At 41.5% G+C, this 13,924-nt stretch overlaps 1 protein-coding gene across 1 annotated transcript in view; it reads left to right on the forward strand.

Moving 5' to 3' along the window:
* COL4A5 (collagen type IV alpha 5 chain) overlaps positions 1 to 9,448 on the forward strand; it is a 254,829-nt gene extending 245,381 nt beyond the window's left edge. Inside the window, exons 45-51 of the mRNA XM_077285140.1 lie at positions 2,676 to 2,795; positions 3,076 to 3,174; positions 3,275 to 3,487; positions 3,687 to 3,864; positions 6,946 to 7,060; positions 7,947 to 8,119; positions 8,422 to 9,448. Of these exons, the coding sequence (XP_077141255.1) occupies positions 2,676 to 2,795; positions 3,076 to 3,174; positions 3,275 to 3,487; positions 3,687 to 3,864; positions 6,946 to 7,060; positions 7,947 to 8,119; positions 8,422 to 8,503 (980 nt within the window). The 3' untranslated portion in view covers positions 8,504 to 9,448. The remainder of the gene's footprint in view (positions 1 to 2,675; positions 2,796 to 3,075; positions 3,175 to 3,274; positions 3,488 to 3,686; positions 3,865 to 6,945; positions 7,061 to 7,946; positions 8,120 to 8,421) is intronic.
* Positions 9,449 to 13,924: the final 4,476 nt, after the last annotated feature.

Raw genomic sequence — 13,924 nt, forward strand, 5'->3', positions numbered from 1 at the left:
CTGCAAAGCATGAGGTACAGAGGGGGAAGGAGAGAGGCAGCATGGCGGGGGCAGGAGGGGGGCCTGAAGTATTAATGCAGAAAGAGGAGCCGACCCTCAGAGACGTTGTTGTGCTGATATCCTCGTGCCAGCAATCCCTGAATTCCCTAGCCCTGCAGATGCAGGAGGTAAAAGGGGACACAGCACAGATTAATGCAGCCCTGCAAAAGATGGACAGACGTATGGGAGCGGTGGAGGAGAGGGTGAGCACGGCAGAAGACCACATAGTTAAACTGCAAAAAGCTGAGAAAAAGTTCGCCCAAGCAATATCAGAGCTCGCTGCCAAGAATGAGGATCTGGAAAATAGATCCAGAAGGAATAATATACGTATAGTGGGGCTGCCTGAAAAGACTGAGGGGAGAAACCCCACAGAGTTTGATGAAAGCTGGCTGCTGGAGAAAATTGGGGGCACAGTGCTGACAAAAGTATTTGCTGTTGAAAGAGCTCATAGGGTCCCGCTGCAGTCCCCTGCCCCAGGAGCGAATCCCCGTACCATGCTTGTCAAAATACTGAACTACAGGGACAGAGACATTATCCTCAGAAAGGCTAGAGAAATGGCGGATCTGACAGCTGGAGGTCAAAAGATTGCCATCTACCCGGATTATTCTGCTGCAGTTCAGAAACAACGGATGAAATTCACTGGGGTCAAGAGACGACTGAGGGAACTGGGAGTGCAATACTCTATGCTGTTCCCCACAAAGTTGAGACTGGTGGCTTTTGATAAGACCCACTTTTTCCTGACACCAGAGGACGCTACCCAGTGGATTGATACTAGTGCGAAAAAACTTAAAGGAAAGGGCGATTGACATCTCGGCGAGATCCGGACGGGAGTTGTTTCTCTGTTGCTGGAGGAGGGATTTGCGTTTAATAGCACATTGGTTAAAGGGTTGAGCAGCGGTTGAGGGATCGGCAGTGCCATATTGAGTGATTGACCGGAGGGGATAGTAACGATTAATAAGTATGGGGGAGGTGGATTATGCCGGGTACTGCAAATTGGTTTGGTAATTTCTCTACATGTTTATTTAAGTTGGAGTGTTGGAAAAAACAAAAACTGGGGGAAATTCGGATTGTTACTGCAGCGGGAGGCGCATGGAGAGGGTTAAGTAAGGGAGAGTGTTCGCAATGGGCGGTGGAGCCCCACTCTTGATGAGAGGAAGAATGTGTTGTATTGGGTGGGTTAGGGGGGGCAAGTTGGGAGTTGGTAGTGGGGGTGGGAGGGATTAGACAGCTCAAACTTGGAAAAGTGGATACTATGAAGGATAATGCGCCGTATGATGGGGGACCGCATTAAAATATTGAGTTGGAATGTAAGAGGCCTAGCGGATAAAACTCGGCAGGCGGCAAGTCTGCAGTATGTTCGAGAACAGAGGGTCTCAATGATATGGCTGCTGGAGACACATTTAGTGCGGGAAAAGGTGGATGTATTGAACAGGCGCTGGATACAGAGGGCATACCATTCTACCTTCTCTACGTTCTCTAGGGGTGTGTCGGTGTTGGTACCTGTGGGAGTGCAGTATGAAGAGGTGATGGTACGGGAGGATGTGGATGGTCAGTATGTGATGGTGCAATGCAAAATAAATGGAGTGTTAATGTGTATAGCGGCAATGTATCTTCCGCCCCCAATACTCAAGTAAGAAAATTAGAGAGGTGCTGGAGAGGGTGGAAAGCTGGGGCCCGATACCATTTCTTTTTTTTTTTTTTATTCTTTATTTAAGTTTTCAAGTAACATAAACAAAATATCAAAACATTTATGCTCACAAGTACATCTCTATTCGATACCATTTCTAATTATTGGGGATTTTAATAATATATGTGATGACTTTTGGGATAAAAATAAAAACTCCCTGAATAAGACAGTGGGACACATTACTACGTTTGGGACTTATATTCGTGAAGTGGGTATGACTGATCTATGGACAGTTAGGCATGTTGGGGAAAGGGGGTATTCATGTTATTCACCGGCTCATGGTACTCTATCCAGAATTGATTTGGCACTGGGCAACCGTCGGTTGGACACGATGATAGGGGATGTGAGATATTTGCCTAGGGCCCTCTCGGACCATAGTCCAATTGAGGTGGAGTTTCGGCCGATGGGGACACGGGCCGTAAACAGGAGAGAGTGGAAGATTCACCCTAACTGGCTGCACAGTATAGATCTAGATAAGATAAATTGGTGTTGGTGGAATTTTTTGAGCTGAATGATGGGAGTGTAGATGCTCTTACTGTATGGGAAGCCATGAAGGCGTACTTAAGAGGGCTGCTGTTTAGAGACATTAGTAGATGTAAGCGGAAGTCGAGAGAGGCAGAGAAGGCAGCGATTGATGGGTTGAGGGCAGCGGAGGATGAGATGGTGACACTGGGTACTCCGGAAGCTGGGAAGAGATTAAGGCAGCTCAAAGTCATCTGGAAGAAATTTTGCTGGGTAAAGCTGAAAGGAAGTGAGAATTCATGAAGCTGGCTTATTATCAGGAGGGTGAAACTGTAGGTCACATGCTGTCGCTGGTGGCTTCTGCACAGAGCATGATGACCGCTACATTGCACAGACATGCATAATGTACATAAGCCCTATGGGATAATCATGGTATCTCTCAAAGCATCTCAAATTTTGTATGCAAATTTTGCATTTTTACTAATAGGTTCTCCAGGATCACCTGGTCCAAAGGGCGAGATCAGGACTATACCAGGACCTCCTGGTCCACCTGGGCGCCCAGGAAGCAATGGACCTCCGGGACAACCAGGGCCGCCTGGATCACCAGGTAATTAATGTAAAGATTACATATCTAGATTATCAACTATTTATCAGCACTTTACTAATTGGATTCAGGATTTGTGACTGGCAAATCCTCATTGTTTCGATGGTGGTGTTTTCTGTCTATAACACAATAACGCTTTCATCTTTCTGTAAGATTTTATAGCAGTTGGTCAGTTTACCTACCATTTAGCTACAGCATTATAATTTTAACTTAATTTTAAATTTATGCTGTTAATTTGTCACAAGTTTCTTTTTCATAAGTAATCTGCTTTGTCTTCTAAAAGGTTCACTAGGGTCTCCTGGTGATTCTGGCAGAGATGGGCTACCAGGATTTGAGGGACAGGCAGGACGTAAAGGTGACAGGGGTCTACCAGGCCAGCCAGGTATGTTTTATCCCGACCTTAGTGGTCCACAAATTAAATCTAAAATTACAGTAAAGGCTACAGATGCAGAAAAGAAATGTATTTTCTTTTATGTAAAAAGGTTCAAGAGGAAACCAAGGGCCTCCTGGTCCAGATGGAGTCCAAGGCCCTCCTGGTGCACCAGGCTCAGGATCTGTAGCTCATGGATTCCTCATAACCCGCCATAGTCAAGCGACAGAATCACCAGCATGTCCTCAGGGTACCAGTAGGATATACGATGGATATTCTCTACTTTATGTACAAGGGAACGAACGGGCACATGGCCAAGACTTGGGTAAGATGTGGTCACTTGCAAACTTATTGTTGTAAACCATCTATCAAACACAGAAGGATTTATAAAGCTAAATAATGGATGTAATTCACTTATTGGTGATAGAAAGACGGTTAACAATAAGTCGTACCGAAATGTTGAATGCAAACACGCCCGATTATGCTGTTGCTTAGAATTGAGCTATTCGCCCATTTTATTTCAGGTACCGCTGGCAGCTGTCTCAGGCGGTTTAGCACAATGCCTTTCATGTTTTGCAATATCAATAATGTGTGCAATTTTGCATCAAGAAATGATTACTCCTACTGGCTTTCCACGCCAGAGCCAATGCCAATGAACATGGAGCCACTAAGGGGAAGAGACATTCAGCCATTTATAAGCCGGTGAGAAACTGTACATGATGTTACTTGATGGTGAAACAAGACAATGAGGGCCCCATTACACATATCACAACTTTCTTATTATACAATTTTGTATGTGGATGGAAAATGGCAGTGATCACAGACTACTGTACAAGAACATCCTCTTTAATGGCTAAGCATGGGGCCTTACAATGCTAACCCTGTGCGGCACCTTAAGGCCCCCATGCTGTCTATGAATAAGCAATGCAGTGGTCATGTAAGAAATGACATGGCGGCTTTATGAGGACATCTTCTGCTCGTCCACTGCAAGCACACATGGCCTGCCCAGTAAAGGACAGAGTGAAAACTGGGGTCATGTGAATACCTTTATTATTGCCACCACCTTTATTACTGAGTACATGGTGGTGCCGACATCCAAGGTTTGTACCATTGATCTGTGGGCATTAGTTGGCTTTACCATGTAGCAGATTGGGGTAAGCGATGGGAGAATACATGCAACTCTTAATCTAAAACTCTAGTAGGCTTCATCAAGCTTTGCAAAGTATAAGCTTTTAAAGTGTGTTCTATGGATGACCAATCCTGTCCAAAAGCTTGGAATCTCGTCAATCATGCGGAAAAGTGTGACTGTGCCTGGAACTGATGATTGGTATGAGTCTTGGACTTGGCTGCTCTAACCCAGAAAATCAACTCAACCCCTTAAAGAAGGGTCCATGAAGACTGGGCTTCAGCACCAATGGGAAAATGTTAAAACATAACTTTTACTTTGCAATTAAAAACATGGTGAGAAAAGGCAAAAAGATTAAGGATCCATAAAGTTATGTGTTTCGGGTTAGGAACTCTAATTCATAGCTGTTTTTCCTCCCCTGCAAAACCACATAGCACGTGGCATGTGCTGGCTGCATATTATATAACCGGCGTCTGTGTCTAACGTCTAAAAGGGCGCTTCCGAAGCTGAGCTCCGTTCGCTGCAGTTACCCATTTAAACGCTGCTGCCAATCTCTGGGCTACTATGGCAGCCGGGCGCCTGCTGAAGGACCCTGTCGCTGCCAATGTTGGTGCTCCTGTCAAACCTGTGCCACAGACTGAGCTTCATGAAAGACCGAGATTTTTACTATATGCCGCAATACTGTCATATTGCTGTATATAGTATTAGTAGTCAGACAATCTCAGGTTTAAATCCTCTAGTGGAAGTAAAAAAAAATAAAAATGAAATCTGAAAATTCAAATCGCCTCTGTTTTGCTGCATTAAGAATAAAGAAATAACAAAAATAAACATATTTGGTATTGCTACATCTGTAAAAGTCCCGTCTAAAATATAAAAATAATTAAAACTTATGATAAAAGCTGTAATGAGAAAAAAAATCAGAATAGCAGAATTCCGGTTATTGAGTCATAACTCCTGCGTAAAAAATAAATGCAACCAAAATTATTGGTGTCAATGTAAGAAAGAAAAAGGGTACAGTATCTTGCAAAATGACAACACAAACAAACAAAAAAGTTTTATTTTTTTACCACTTAAATATAAAGAAATCTACTAAGTTTGCTATCGCCATAATTGCACTGACCTGTAGAATCAAATTTCAGAGTCATTTTTTTCCAAAGAATGAATGCTATAGAAACAAAACCTAAAAAACCATGGTGATATCTTATTTTTTTTCACAATTTCACTTTTGCTCTTTAGTCTTTTTTCCCTTTTCCTGTACATTACATGGTAAAATGAATAGTGTCGTTGAAAGCTACAAATCAGGTGGAGGGCATTCCTGTCGAGCTGAAAAAGGAGGATAGAACAAAAATACTACAAAAATAAAAACTTTTTAATAAAAAAAAAACCTTGAATCCAGCCTCCCTCAGGTGTATGTTACGTCTATTGAAAAAATAAAAATGTTATGGCTCTTGCAAGAAGGGGGAGGAAAAATCAAAAGTGCAAAAAAGTAAAAAAAAACCAGGACAATCCTTAAAGGGAACCTGTCAAAAACTTTAACCAGATCATTTATATGACTGTGTACCCCATTAAAAGATAAGCCGATGATCACGTTATGAGCCCAAAACACAGCTCCATCAGCAAGAAGTCACCTTTATACATTGTGCCTGGAAGTGCATTGGGGTGTGAGGATGCACTTACAGCTCCTCAGCCTCACGCTGTATTTCACTTTCATGCAGTGTACATTACAAGGCGTAAGTACGGCCCCAGGCATTTACAACGTAAAACATATGTATACTTTTTTTGTCTTGGACTTTTGTAATGTACGCATGCATAATAAATGTGAGCGTGTGTGCATGTGAAGTTGGCATGTTTGCCGTACTCAGGAGGACTGTTCTGTGAGATCATTGAAGAGCGGGAAAGCTGCCAGTTGTCAGTGCGATGGTTATGAATGATTACTGGAGATTAGTGACACAGGGACTTCATTCTCTGGGATAGCCCACACAATCTCATTCATATAATGCCCAAGGCGCCATGTAGCGGGAAGCAGGCATCAGCGTCTCCACATAAACAGATGGAAATAAAATGAGGTTTTGAGCAGACTGAATTTAGTGTGATGGTGAATGATCACGGATAGAACAGAATGCCCGTGCGCTGAGTGCTCCAAGGATTTGCATGTGGCATCTGTAGTATAAGATGGCTTGTCTCTGAGGTGTGCATGTAAGAAAAATAATGGACATCCATATGATCATGTGTACGGCCAGGAATTCATCAGATCAGTCTGGGAAGATCTTGGCCGATAATCAGCCTGGCTCATTTATCATGCATTGGAATAATACCTTTTTTTTTTTTGCTTCCGGACTCAAATTGAACATATTGCTTTCTGTTAGTCACCTTTGTCAGCATATGGGAAAATCATTGCTGCAGATGAATTGTCTGGCATCTCATCCAGCCATGCTGTTCCTATAAGTGATGCCACATTGTGTTTAATGAAACAATGAGTGTATTACTAGTAATAAAAGTGACAAGTGACCCGGGTGGTGGACAGGCTCACAAGGGTCACCGCTAGTGGGGACAACCTAGGTGTATTGTGACTGCTATACATGGACAGCAAGGGGTTTGTGCCAATACAAAGACAGTAAATTAGACGCCCTTTAATCTTGATTCTCTAACCCACGCAGATGCACCGTTTGTGAAGCTCCCGCCATGGTGATTGCCATTCACAGTCAGACCATTCAGATTCCTCCATGTCCACAGGGCTGGTCTTCACTATGGATTGGATATTCCTTCATGATGGTAATGTAGAAACACTGTGTCTTCTGTACATCCACCAATGGGGTCATTATCATGTTGGAATAGTATGTCACAGTACATATTGGCATTCATGGTTCCCTCAATGAACCGTAGCTACCGAAGCTGTCAGCACTCGTGCAGCCACAAACCATGACAGTCCAACCACCATGCTTGACAGTAGGCAAAACACACCTGTCTTTGTACTCCTCACCTGGTTGCCGCCAAATACGCTTGACACCATCTGAACCAAAAATGCCTATCTTGGTCTCATCAGACCACCGGCTCCAGTAATCCATGTCTGCATGTCTTCAGCAAATTGTTTGCCGGATTTTTTGTTTTTCAAATTTAGAAGAGGCTTCATACTGGGACGACAGCCATGCAGACCAATTTGGTGCAGTGTGAGGTGTATGTCTGAGCACTGACAGGCTGACATTTCTCTTTAAACTCTGCAGCAAAGCTGGCAGCACTCATACGTCTATTCTGAAAGACAAACTCTGGATATCAGCGTCAAAATGCTGAACATGTGCACTCAACTTCTTTGGTCGACTATGGCGAGGCCTGTCCTGGGTGGAACCTGTCTTGTTAAACCCTCACTGTCTTGAGCCAGTTCAACTCCTGAGTGTGCTTAGTACATACAGTCCATACAGGTCCGAGTGGGCACTTGCCCAGGTTGGCTGGGTGCTGGTGACAGCCCTGCGTGTAGGGTACTAATGTTCTTAGCTGCTGAGACCACTCCATACATGCAGAGTTCACAGGGCTAAGTGGACACTTGCCATGGTTGGCCGGGCGTTGGCAACTGCTCTGGATGTAAGATACTAATGTTTTCCACAAGCTGCAGGGTTATTTTTGGAATAATATACTAACTATAGGCTTTACTTTTCTTTCCTAGCACACAAGTGCCGGTGCAGAAGGTTCAGGACAAGCTTTAGCATCTCCTGGATCATGTTTAGAGGAATTCCGTTCAGCACCTTTCATTGAATGTCATGGTCGCGGTACCTGCAATTACTATGCAAATTCATATAGTTTCTGGCTGGCCACCGTGGAAATGTCTGAAATGTTTAGGTAGGTCAATTCACAAAGAATGATGTTCCATGTTAGGTTTTGTCTACAACTTTTTATGACATAAAGAGGAGTGGAAGGAGAATCGGTGATTTGTAGTGAATGTATATATGTACACATTCTTCATCTAGATTGTTAGCTGGAAATCAATTTCCGTAATGTAGACTGAGCCGACAGCTTCGAGAGCCATGTTCAGGTTCTCAGGATTTAGCGAATACTGTCTTGTGTCAAAATGTTGACTGGTGTAACCCGCCAGCTGTGATATGTAGGCTGTACTAAGAAATGACTCTTCTTTCCATCTTCAGTAAACCTCAGTCTGAAACACTCAAAGCTGGTGACCTGAGAACACGCGTCAGCCGATGCCAAGTATGTATGAAGAGGACGTAACATTTTGGTGATCTGGCTACCTGTGGAAGAGTGTTAAGATCTCAATTGTCCTGGGTGACAATGGTGCTACTGTGTAGATAAAGTAAAAAACAGATACTGTTTAAAACAATTTCAAATGTACCTCACCAAAGTGCCATATTGAAGATTGTCTGGTGCATACTGCCGAGTGGACTCAGAAACGATAAAACCTCTTTCAAGAGAGAAAGCTATGTTTTGGCGAGGATCAACATGAAGTTTTTTTTCCCAGTACCAAAATGGCACTTTTCCTATGAGCAATACGAAGAAACGCACTGAGTATCTTTAAAGTAACAAGGCTGCAGTTTTGAGAGAAAATAAAAAACACAAAACATTTTTTATGGTGCTACTAACCCCTCCGTATCCCGGGTTTTAAAATATACAAATGCTAAGCTTGTTTCTCTTTGTAAGTAATGAAATGTGTATATTGTGTAAAACACTTTTTTTTTCTAGTTTATCCAAGAAATTATTTAGGAAAATCCAAGTATAAAATCACATTTTCAGTTCACAAATGTATAAGAATAATATTCCAAATTATATGCAACAGTATTTTCTACATATTTTAAGCAGAAAACTACTGATTTTATAGCTTGCTTTTTCCTCCCCTCTTCCCTCGTTTCGATTAAATTCCATGTTGGCATTGTATCATACGTATGTCCTTAGCCAGGCTCGTTTTATTGTTTTACTGTCGCCAATGCAATCCCATCTTATCTGGACATTTTCTAACGTTACGTTTTTGTACACTGAACACATTAAGTAATTAGCCATATTCTTTTTAACCTTTAAGGAGCAGGAACCCACATTCTCAATATCCTAATTCACCTGTCACAGGAAACCCCTTCAGGAATCACCAAAGTATTTTCACATATGGAAAGTGTTGTCATGTATATTATTGAACCTAGTGTGAATGAAATAAAGAGAGATTGGCTATATTGGTATTTTCTGGTCTTCTTGCAAGAAAGGATACAATTTATTTCTCTTGGATCCATTCTCCCCAAATGAATGCTCCTGCTACACTAACAACATGTATCCAGTTTTATTCCAATATTATGTACAGACCCAGATGTGTGCTCCAAAGTTTAGAAATTAGCCATTGTTTAATTTATGAAAAAAAAAAAATAAAAGTGGTGTCTCTATGTAACTGCAGAATTCTGAATCCTGACAGCATGTAGTGAGCACGCCGTCAGATTTCACGGGTATTGCCGATGAAAATGGGCAGGTACATGACAGCAAATATGCGATTTGGATTCTTCCGGCCACATTCCGACTAGACTTGCCTGACTTCTCTCAAGACAAGTGACCGCATATATGCAAAACATATTCTTGTGGTCTTGTGACTGCCCGCTATTGCCAGCAATATCTGAGAATCCTGACAGCGTGCACATTGCACGATGTTGGGATTAAGAATGCTGCAGTCATGTTTAGTAACTGCAGACTTCTCAGAATACTGGACAATCATTTTAATAGTACACCTGAAAATAAGATACTTTGTAATGTATCTTAACAGAGTAAGGCTACTTTCACACTAGTGTCGTGCGTTGCACGTCGCTATGCGACGTTGCGGCGCACCGACGCTAGCTGTGGAAGCGCCGCACAACGGGGGCAGCGGATGCTGTTTTTCAACGCAACCGCTGCCCCATTGTGAGGTGCGGGGAGGCAGGGGCGGAGTTCCGGCCGCGCATGCGCGGTCGGAAAAGACGGGAACGACGCACCCAAAAAGTTACAACAACGTTTTTTGGTGGCAACGGTCCGACGCAACACGACGCAACCATCGCACGACGGTTGCGACGTGTGGCAATGCGTCGCACTGCGTCGTTAATAAAAGTATATGGCGAAAAAACCCATCCTGCAAGCACTTTTGCAGGATGCGTTTTTTCTCCAAAACGACGCATAGCGACGTGCAGTGCACGACGCTAGTGTGAAAGTAGCCTTAGCTGCTTTTTTTTTATCCTCCTGGTCTGAAAATTCTCAATTGATGAGTAAAATCTGTCTTCAGTGACTACAGATAATCCTATTCGTGTGATAGCCAATGACAGTTCGTGCTCATAAAATTTTATGGAGAACTTATTATAAACCTAGAAACAAACACAAAATCACTAGTATAGAGTTATAGTGGGAATTCCAGAAAATAAAAAAAAACTACAAAAATTGAATAACCATTCAAAAATTAATTTAAGTATAATTTTACTAAATATCCGATAACAATAAAAGATCCATTAAAATATATGGGGAGAGACACAGAACAAGAAGTTCACGAAAGAAGCATCAGATAAGAATACAATATTCATAGCCAGTACAAAGTCTATATATATAATAATGGCTGCACACTGAGAACATGATATTGCATTCCCATGAGAAAGCCAAGGAGAAACGTGCATTTGAGTCACGGGATCTTTACCCCTTAGTCAGTTTCACTATACATATAGGATGTTTGCATTGACATTATTGCTATTGTATTGAGATGTTGAAGGGTGGTATTCTTTTTAGATAATATAAGTTAGGGCTCATGCAAATGACTATAAAAATTGAACAAGTGCTGTTCGTCGTTTTGATGGATAGCACTCGCCCCATGTTATTCTATGGTGCTGTGCACATGTCCAGTTTTTTTGCTTCGGACTGACTCTGATGACAATTATCTGATGGAAAAGTCTGCATGTCTTCTGTTTTCAAGATCTGTTTGAAGTCACAGAATGGGATCTTTCATTGTTGCCTCCATGGAATTCAGTAGCGCCATGGTTATGTGCTGATCACACAGGTGCAGAGCCCATTACATAGAGTGATTTTATGGCCTGGACTGTACCTAGCCAGGGTCTCCATTGCACCAGGACTGATTTTATTCCCTGGATATGAACAGAAAAGATTCCCATTCAGTGTCTACAGACATCTTAAAGTGAACCTGTCAGCAGGATTTTGTTAAGTAAACTACAGACATTGTTAGGTTGCCCCTGTTACACTGATTAAAATGATACCTGGGGTGAAAAAATCCATCTTGTGATCCTTGTGTATTCTGTGTTATTGTTCAATATATTTTTATTAAACAGAGAAAGCAATATTCACAAGCATTATAATTTTAACCCATACACGTTAAGAGAGTAAAGACATTCAACCCTCCTCCTCTTCATCAGCAGTATCACCACCGCTAAGGTTGGCCTTTTACATCAGCATACATGTCTTAATTGAATATATCATGGGGAGAGGGAGAATGGCTTAGTTAAGCAAAGAAAGAGAAAGGATAGAATAGAATAGAAGAAAATATTAAAGAGAAAGGGAGGAAAAAGCGAAAGGTGATACAAGAATTTTAATAGGACATCAAAAGCCTAGCACCGTGTTCTGGGGTGAGACTGTACGCAGAGGCTTATCTTCCTGCTCTAAGCCAGAGAAACCAAGGAAAGACCTGCCCACCGGCCGCCCTGAGAGGGACTGTTTGTGCTTTGAGGAGGCCTGTGGACAGGTCTTTCCTTTGTTTCTCTGGCAAAGAGCAAGAAGATAACACTCTGCCTACAGTCCCACCCCTGAGCACAGGCATATTAATATCTGAAAACTTTAACACTGATTACACAAGAACCACAAGTCGGATCTCTTCACCCCAGTATCATCTTAATCAGTATAACAGCGGCAACATGACAGTGCCTGTAGTTTACTTAGCAAAATCCTGCTGACCGGTTTGCGTTATGGACCTGTGTACATATCTGCTAATTACTGATCTCTGCCTCATCTTTACATGCTTCCAACAACCCACTGTGACTGCTATGTCGTTTGTAAATGTGTACAATAATTTACATGATTTGTGTATTTTCCATGACTACTGTTATGTACAATAACTGTTTTTCTATAGACTTCCATTTTTTCATTATACTGTAACTTCTAGGCAATCTGCAGGTTAAAGTGATTAGCTTCTTCTTCACTAATGAGATTTTGTACATATTCACTAATGAGATTTTGTACATATTACACCTGTTAGAATGGATTAGGTTAAGACAAAGCATTTCAGTGTCACTTTCCCAACAGTAATCTTAATAAAATGTTATAGATATGAAGTGACATTTCAATACCACCAATGTTTATGTTATTTTGAAAGTTTTACATTTTTAGGTCTAATTTTCCTGAAAGACGTTTATCTGTAGTAATTTCCGCTAATTCATGTAATTTCAAGTGATCCTTTCCTTAATAGAGAGATATGAAATGTTTCTTTCCAGAAGAGGGCACTATTGTTTAATTAAAGAAGTAATACATTCTTACTAGATCCGAACTAGAACATTTAGTTTACGGAGTAAAAGTTATAGAAAATGATCACACCATATGAAATATATTAAGAGGCTTTAGAGCGTCTTTGTGCTTTGTTGCAGACATTTCTGCATCAAAATCATGTCTCTTGGCATGAAAAAGTAATTTTTTGAACGTTTTTTTCCCAATTCATCAGAATGGGTGAAAAATGCTGCAAAACTGCTGAAAGAATTGACATGATGAGGCTATGAAACTGCTTCACATCTGCAAGGGAAAAAATAAGCAACGTGTGTATGAGAATTCAGAGATCTCATTCACTTTGCTGGCACAGTAACAATGTTGCTTTTTTCACGCGAAAAACACTACCGCAACATGTGCACATACCCGTACATTGAAATCTTCTCTTACAGTATTCTTTAAAAGGTTATTCCCATCTCTGCCTTTTATGGCATAACCATTTCTATATCCCGGGTCACCAGAGATGGGCATATGAAACAGTCATGTGCAGCTGTGCTATGCTGTTTGTGTCACCCCCCAAAATATGAATGGGCGTCAAGCTGCACTGTTTCCACAGTTTGGGAGTTCAGCCAATGGCAGAGCTCGCTTTACTACCGTTTCTACAGACTGGGAGTTACACCAATGGCAGAGCTCTCTTTATTACTGTTTCCACCAGGGTTGTGGAGTCAGTAAGCCAAACCTCCGACTCCACGACTCCGACTCCCTCATACATGGCTCGTGTTTATGATTAAGTGATAAATTTACTCTAGTGAAATGGGAACATCAGGCTTTTAATCATTATTATGATGCAGTAATCAAGCCATTTAGATAGAACATAAAATATATTTATTGGAATACAACTTTAGAACAAAAAACTTTAGCATATTTACAATTTTTCATACACTATGCAGTAAGTGGAAAAAAAGTCTTCAACAAAAACGTACTGAATAGCATTTGTGCAGTTTATGAATTTGTTCTGAGAAATAGTATCGCCTCCATCAGATCCTCCTTCATAGATGACATCACATCTGACCTAATTATTTTAAGGCTAGAGAACAACCTCTCTACACTGACTTGGGTTGGTGGCAAAGCAGTAACCACATGGACAACATCTCTAACAATTTCAGGGTATTAAGGAATTGCCTCATGCAGTCAGTTTTGATGAACGATTAAACTCTTCTACTT

This window comes from Ranitomeya variabilis, chromosome 2 (assembly GCF_051348905.1).
Source record: "Ranitomeya variabilis isolate aRanVar5 chromosome 2, aRanVar5.hap1, whole genome shotgun sequence".
Lineage (NCBI taxonomy): Eukaryota > Metazoa > Chordata > Amphibia > Anura > Dendrobatidae > Ranitomeya > Ranitomeya variabilis.